The sequence below is a fragment of the Sapajus apella genome, unplaced genomic scaffold (genome assembly GCF_009761245.1).
Source record: "Sapajus apella isolate SASKATOON/1434 unplaced genomic scaffold, GSC_monkey_1.0 scaffold77, whole genome shotgun sequence".
NCBI classification, from domain to species: Eukaryota; Metazoa; Chordata; class Mammalia; order Primates; family Cebidae; genus Sapajus; species Sapajus apella.
Genome location: NW_022437017.1, coordinates 4337218 through 4345455, shown reverse-complemented (window position 1 = coordinate 4345455; position 8238 = coordinate 4337218). Strand labels below are relative to the sequence as shown.

The 8238-nt window shown below is 44.8% G+C and overlaps 1 protein-coding gene across 5 annotated transcripts in view; it reads right to left on the bottom strand.

Annotated features, from left to right (window-relative positions):
• The window catches only part of INSR (insulin receptor), a 160295-nt gene that overhangs the window by 30276 nt on the left and 121781 nt on the right, over positions 1–8238 (bottom strand). For 3 of the 5 annotated variants that reach the window (XM_032252049.1, XM_032252050.1, XM_032252053.1), the window contains exons 10-11: positions 7129–7330; positions 5152–5187 (exon numbers count right to left, since the gene is read on the bottom strand). In XM_032252049.1, coding sequence (XP_032107940.1) covers positions 5152–5187; positions 7129–7330 — 238 coding nt within the window. The remainder of the gene's footprint in view (positions 1–5151; positions 5188–7128; positions 7331–8238) is intronic. The other 2 variants (XM_032252051.1, XM_032252052.1) reach the window with 1 other exon arrangement.

Below are 8238 nucleotides of genomic sequence, written 5' to 3'. Positions count from 1 at the left end.
TGAGGCAAGAGAGTCATTTGAACCCTGGAGGCGGAGGTTGCAGTGAGATTAGATAGATGGCCCTCCCTTAAATCAGGTTGGGAAGAAAAACCTTGTCTCAAAAAAAAAAAAAAAGAAAGAAAAAGAAAAAAGAAAAGAAAAAAAAATGTAAATTATTCAAATTCACAGCCCACTGCTTCCTTGGACAATTTTTTTTCTGTAAATATTATGTGTGAACATGATGAGGATCAAGCCTGTTTTATAAGTAAACTTGGTTTACTTGCTGTATTGGAAGCATTTATTAAATATTTTCCTTACAACATAACATTTTAACTAGGAGAGAATTTCAGGACTTTTCCTTTTTAATAGCAGTGTTTTCCCCCATCACCTGTGCTTTCTGCAGTAAACCTGGAAAACAATGAACGACTGTAAAATCTTCCACTTACTACATGAGTCATCATTCAATTAACCATCCTCCTTACTTTATTTTTTTGAGATGTAGTTTCGCTCTTGTTGCCCAGGCTGGAGTGCCGTGGCATGATCTTGGCTCACCGCAACCTCTGCCTCCTGGGTTCAAGCGATTCTCCTGCCTCAGCCTCCTGAGTAGCTGGAATTACAGGCATCCACCACCACGCCAGGCTAATTTTTTTATAGTTTCAGTAGAGACAGGGTTTCACCATGTTGGCCAGGCTGGTCTCGAACTCCTGACCTCAGGTGATCCACCTCGGCCTCCCAAAGTGCCGGGATTACAGGCATGAGCCACTGCGCCTGGCCCTCATTTTGTGTGTGTGTGTGTGTGCTGTTATAAATAGTCCTTTGATCATTGTCTGACTGTCTTATTACTTTCCCCAAAGTAGATATGTAGAGGAAAATATCACTAGGTTCACGGAGATAGGAAACTAAGCTTCTGGCTAAATAGTTATCCAGAAACCCTATATTGACTTGTGGTTCAACCAGCAGGCAATGAAATTTCAATCCAGAACAATCTCAGCAACCCTAAGGCTTAGCAAGTTTTTTTTTTTTTTTTTTTCTGTGTTTGCTTTGTTTGTCTAGATTTTTAACCCGAGAGATTAAAAATATGTGATCACTCAACTACTTTATTTGTGGATCTGTATGTTACTGAGTGTGACTTCATTTTTCCTTTATTGATTCTCTGTGTTTCTCCAAAGAATTGTCCTTCTTTGTCCTTTGTCTATTTTTCCATGAATTTCTCGTGTTTTCCTTACTCCTGTGTTGTTTATTTGTTAAGGATATTAACCTTTTATGTATCGTGCTATACAACTTACTCTTTTCCATTTGCCGTTAAGCTTTCTTTAAATGATTCCAAGCAGGCTTTATGTTTATCTGTACAATTTAATATATCAGTAACATTTTTAAAATTTGTTCCTTTACAAGTCATTCTAGATGGGGTTATTAGGAGGTGTGCTAAGGTTTTACGGCAATTTTGAAAGGGATCTTTTCCCCTATTTTATCTTCTAATTATTGCTTGTATATCAAACTGTCTTTTTGCTTATTTCTATTGTGCCTACTTTCCCAAACTCTAACTCATTTTAAAAGTTTCATAATTGACTTTCTTGGGTTTTCAATGACACACTAGAAGAGGAGGTCAGCAAAATTTTCCTGTAAACCGCTAGATAATAAATATTTTGGGTTTTGCAAGCCAAATGACCTCTGTCACAACTACCCTGTCATTGTAGCTTAAAGCAGCCCTAGATGCTGTGTAAACAAGTGGGTGGGGTTACATTCCAATAAGAGTTCATTTACAAAAACAGGCAGCTGGCCCAAGGCCATAGTTTGCCTAGCCTTGAGCTAGACACTCTGCAAATAGCAATGACTTTATTTCCCACATTCCATTCTTTACAATTCTAATTTCTGTTTCTTGTCTTATTACATTGGCTGGATGCCCAGAGAAATGTTAATTAGTAATGATGAGCTTGGGCTTCCTTGTTCTGTTCCTAACTCAGCTGAGAATAATTTTAAGAATGATGTTAGCTTGGCTGTTGGTTTACACTAGGTAACATTTGTCTTGTAGAAGAAATACTCTCCTACTAGTTTTATGAGAGGACTCTTTTTTTCCTCCCCTTTCTCTAAGTTAGGAATTTTAAATTAATGTTATTGAAACAGCTTTGATCTTCCTTATTGCACCTCTTGATGGAATAGATGATGTTATCAGATCTGATCTTAAACCATCCTTGCATTTTGGAGGTAAACAATATTGCAGTGCAGTGTTTTATTTGGGATGTTTGAACCTAACGTCACATATTAGCTTGGTCTGTGGCTTTTATTGAGTGCAGTATCTTTGTCAAGTTCTTTAAGGGTGTTCTGTTCATTTCATAAAATGAACTGGGATAATTTTTTCTTTTTTTTTTTTGAGATGGAGTTTTGCTCTGTCACCCAGACTGGAGTGCAGTAGCACAATCTTGACTCACTGCAACCTGCACCTCCGGGTTCAAGTGATTCTCCTGCCTCAGCCTCCAGAGTAGCTGGGATTACAGATGTGTGCCACAATACCCAGCTAATTTTTGTATTTTTAGTAGAGACAGGATTTCATCATGTTGGCCAGGCTGGTCTTGAACTCCTGACCTCGTGATCTGCCTGCCTTGGCCTCCCAAAGTGCTGGGATTACAGGCATGAGCCACCACACCCAGCTGGGATACTTTTTATATATTTCTATGCCCTAAGATAGTTTTTATATTATAAGAAATAGTTGTTTTTTCAGAATTTGAAATAATGTGTCTATAAACTTCTCTGGGCTTAGGGGAGTATTTGGGGAAATTAATTGACACATACCTTTTCCCAAGGTTCATAACCACTTAATTTTTCTGCTTCTTTTTAAATCCGTTTAGACAAGTTACCTTTTCCTAGCTTATTGAAGCTTTTGAACCGAGCGTGCACAGTTGTCCAAATACCTTAACACATTAAAATGTTCTTCAGATGCTAGTTTTATGTCATCTTCTTTCCTTCTACTTAAGTTTGTGTTTTCCCTTTATGTTTGCCATAGGCTTGGCTATTATTGCTTTTCCCTTCCTAATATGTTTATATTTTTATAGTTTAAAGTTTATTTCTTAATTTACCAATCCATTTAAGTATGCTAATTAACATCAAAGCCAAGCTTCGGCAATACGCTAAAAGTTAAGGTACATGATATTCACATTTTCATTATTTTCCAAAAGGACTCCATTTCTGCTTTGGCCAATAGATATGTAAGTGATTAACTTTTTTTTTTTTTTTTTTTCTGAGATGGAGTCTCACTCTGTAGCCCAGGCTGGAGTGCAGTGGCTCGATCTCAGCTCACTGCAACCTCCACCTTCCGGCAATTCTCCTGCCTCAGCCTCCCAAGTAGCTGGAATTACAGGCACGCATCACCATGCCCATCTAATTTTTGTAGTTTTAGTAGGGATGGGGTTTCGCCATGTTGGTCAGGCTGGTTTTGAACTCCTGACCTTTGGTGATCCACCTGCCTCGGCCTCCTAAAGTGCTAGGATGACGGGCGTGAGCCACTGTGACCATTCTAGGCAGCATTTGACGATCCAACAATCCCACACTAAACTGGTGGGCCCAACCAAGGGTCCTTCTGCCCCCAGCCCTCAGGGGGATATTTAGCAATGTCTGAAGATATTTTTGGTTATTACAACTTTGGGAGGCAGACACACTACTGGCATCAGATGAGTGGAAGCCAGGGATTCTGTCCCGTGTTGTTGGATAGTGCCCAGGAAAGTTTCCATGCCCTAGAATAATCTGACCCCAAATATTATTTATTCTTATTTATTTCTTCTTCTTTTTTTTTTTAAACAGAGTGTCGCTCTGTCACTCATGCTGGAGTGCAGTGGCGAGATCTGGGCTCACTGCAACCTCTGCCTCCAGGGTTCAAGTGATTCTCCTGCTTCAGCCTCTCAAGTAGCTGGGACTACAGGCATGCACCATGAGGCTCGGCTAATTTTTATATTTTTTGTAGAAACGGGGTTTTGCCATCTTGGTCAGGCTGGTCTAGAACTCCTGGCTCAAGTAATGGCCCCGCCCAGCCTCCCAAAGTGATGGGATTACAGGCGTGAGCCACCACGTCCAGCCTTGGCCCCAAATATTATTAATAGCAGGACTGAGCTTGAGATCCGCTTTGGACCAAGCCCACACATTTTTAGACCCTTCTTGGCTACAGATAGTGTTGCAAATGGCCACTAAAGGTCAGATCAGGCCACACAAGTGCCCAGAAAACAAACAAACAAAGAAACAAACACTCCGCTAAAAGAAGAAAATTCCTTGGCCGGGCACCCTGGCCCATGCCTGTAATCCCAGCACTTTGGGAGGCCGAGGCGGGCGGATCACCTGAGGTTGGGAGTTGGAGACCAGCCTGACCAACATGGTGAAAACCCGTCCCGACTAAAAATACAAAATTTATCTGGGTGTGGTGGCACATGCCTGTAATCCCAGCTACTCGGGAGGCTGAGGCAGGAGAATCACTTGAACTGGGGAGTCAGAGGTTGTGGCGAGCTGAGATGGTGCCATTGCACTCCAGCCCAGGCGATAAGAACAAAACTCCGTCTCAAAAAAAATAAAAAACACAAAATAGGAATCCCTCAAAGTGGTCCCAAATTGACTTTTTAGTCTCACCTCGACTTTCTAGTCTCACCTCCTGTTCTTCCCAAAATCTCATCTCCTTGCCTTTTTCTCTCTCTCCCAGTACCCCACTTCTTTTTTCTCTTAGGATGCAAGTTGAAAGGAAACGTCCCTGACTCTCCTCTGTGGAATTCAGTTAGCAACATGGTGTTCTTGTGTTCATACCGTGTCGCCCTTTCAGGAAAATGTTTTGTTTCCAGATCAACTTTCCACCGTGCAGTAGGAGCTGCTGGGTCAGGGCAACCAGCTGTGGGGAGCTCAGACCCTGGGGACCCTGACCCAGTTCTGTAGACACACTCAGGAGGTGCAAAGAGATGTTTAGTGAGCAAAGGGTGGCTGCAAACAGAGGGCAGAGAGGGGGTGCCCAGGAAGTCCTCCCGTGATTCTAGGTTTCAGCAAGAGTGTGGATTTCTGAATTTGCGAAGCATCTGCTCTCCAGCCCAGCAGCCCACCACATGCAAAAAGCCAGAGAAACCCCTGGAATCGCCAAGGCGTCTGCCTGGCACGCTGCCAGCCCTGCACCGAGCAGACATAAGGGGTCACATGGGTGATCCATACCTAGAGTTCTCCACACCAGGGCCTGGAGAGGTTCTTCTGTGGAAATAAAACCAACCGCTTTGAGGACAGAGGGAACTTCATGAGACAGACCACTGGGCTCTGACACTCAGAGGCACATTGCGTCCAGGTAAAGGGCAGCCTGGCTTTGACCCGGGGCCCACTGGCTTCCATCACTTGCTGGAGGGAGGGAGCTACATTTTCCCCAGCAGGTGCCCGGATCCAGCAAGGGAAGGGGAAGAAAGCAGAGAAGATTCTCCCCAGAGACAGCCTGCTGAGGTGGCCCTGGGATGGCAGATGTGACTACGTGTAGACACCACAACTGACTCAACACTTCTCCAAGTCTGTCGGTCTTCCTTTCTCCTTCTCTCTCTCTCTTTCTTTCTCTTTCTTCTTTCTTTCCTTCCTTCTCTTCCCTCCTTTATTTTTTCTTTCCTTCTTTCTTTCTCTCCCTCTCTCTCTCTTTCCTTCCTTCCTTCCTTCATTTCTTCCCTTTCTTTCCTTTTTCTTTTTCCTTCCTTCCTTCATTTTTCTTTCCATCTTTTTCTTCTTTGTCTCCTTCTCTCCTTCCTTTCTCTTTCTCTTTCCTTCCCTCCTTTATTTTTTCTTCTTTCTTTCTCTTCCCTTCCTTTCCTTTCTTTCTTTCTTCCTCTTTCCTTCTCTCCTTTATTTTCTTTCTTTTTTCTCCCTCTTCCCTCCCTCCTTCCTCTTTTCTTTCTTTTTTTTTTTTTTTTTTAGACGGAGTTTCGCTCTTGTTACCCAGGCTGGAGTGCAATGGCGCGATCTCGGCTCACCGCAACCTCCGCCTCCTGGGTTCAGGCAATTCTCCTGCCTCAGCATCCTGAGTAGCTGGGATTACAGGCACGCGCCACCATGCCCAGCTAATTTTTTGTAGTTTTAGTAGAGACGGGGTTTCACCATGTCGACCAGGATGGTCTCGATCTCTTGACCTCGTGATCCACCCGCCTCGGCCTCCCACAGTGCTGGGATTACAGGCGTGAGCCACCGCGCCCGGCCCGCTCCTTCCTCTTTTCTTTCTCTTCTCTCTGTCTCTCTCTCTCCCCCTTCCTCCCTCCCTTCCTTGTTCTCTTTCCTTTCTTTCTTTTTAAATTTCTTTCTTTATTTTCTTTTTGAGACAGGGTTTTGCTCTGTGCAGCGGCACCATCATAGCTCATTGTAGCCTTGATCTCCTGGCCTCAAGTGATCCTTCTGCCTCAGCCTCCCTATGGGCTAGGAATTCAGGCATACACCATCATGCCTGGCTAATTTTTAAATTGTTTTTTGTAGAGATGGATTCTCATTATGTTGCCCAGGCTGGCCTCAATCAACCCTACCACCTTGGCTTCCCAGATAGCTGGGACCACAGGCTTATACCACTGTAGCCAGCTAAAGCCTCAATCATCATGGCCAGTCATGGTAGCTCACGTCTGTAATCCCAGCACTTTGGGAAGCCAAGGCAGGCGGATTACCTGAGGTCAGGAGTTCGAGACCTGCCTGGCCAACATGAGGAAACCCCGTCTCTACTAAAAATATAAAAATCAGCCAGGTGTGGTGGCAGGCACTTGTAATCCCAGCTACTTGGGAGGCTGAGGCATGAGAATCACTTGAACCCAGGAGGCAGAGGTTGTGGTGAGCCAAAATTGCACCACTGCACTCCTGCCTGGGTGACAGAGTGAGACTCTGGCAAAAAAAAAAAAAAAAAAGCCTTAACCATCTAATGGAGAACTCAGACCAGCTCAGGAGAGGTAAGAAAGGCAAATGCTGAGCTTTGTCCATTTTCCCCCTTGTGTGTGATTATTTGGTCTTCCTAATAAAATTCTCCTGGAAATAGCAAGATCTCTTCCTCCACCCAGGAAAGGGCTCCATTCAGACTCCACCCACCCTTCTGCCGCCTCTGGGTCCCTTACTTAAGGGACCGTCCAACAACACCAAGCCAACTGACACCTGCTAAGTGAGCCCAGCGCCATGCCCAGTCCTGACCTGGGGATGAAAACCACATTGTGCAGGTAATCCTCAAACGTCTTCCTAAACGAGGACTCCTCCAGCTCCTTCTGGATCTGAGAATCTGTCTTTGGACAGGAGCAACACTCGCCGGCCAAATCCTCCTCTTCACTCTGGTTGTGCTTCTGAAAACCATCAGACTCAACTGGTGGAGACCAGGTCCTCGAGGGCAGCTTCAACCCTGGAGAAAGAAACAGAAAAGGGGGCTCAGGTCTCTGTGGCTGAAAACGCACACACATACACACACACAAACACACACACACACACACTACACCACAGACACACATACACACACACACACACAACACCACACACACACACACACACACTACAGCACATACCAACTACACACACCACACACCACACACACCACACACACCCATGCCACAGATCACACACACCACAAACACACCACACACATCCCACATACACTACACACACCCCACATACACTACACACCACACACGCACCACACACTACACCACACACACACACACACTACAGCACACACCAATCACACACACCACACACCACACACACCACACATCACACACACCACAGACGCACACCACACGCACCCGTGCCACAGACCACGCACACCACAAACACACCATACACACACACACACCACATACACCAAACACAAACACCACACACACAACACATTCCACACACACCACACATGCACACCACACGCACCCATGCCACAGACCACACACACCACAAACACACCATACACACATACCACATACACCACACACACACCACATACACTACACACCACACACACACCACACATATACCACACCACACACACACACCACATACACCAAAACACAAACACCACACACTACACACACAACACATTCCACACACACACACCACACACCACATACCACACACACCACACATACACACACACATCACACCACACATACCAAATACACATACACACCACACCACACACACACACACACACAAAACACACAACACATACCACACACATCACACATACACACACCATGCATACATACATCACACCACACATACCAAACACACACACACACCACACCACACCACACACACACA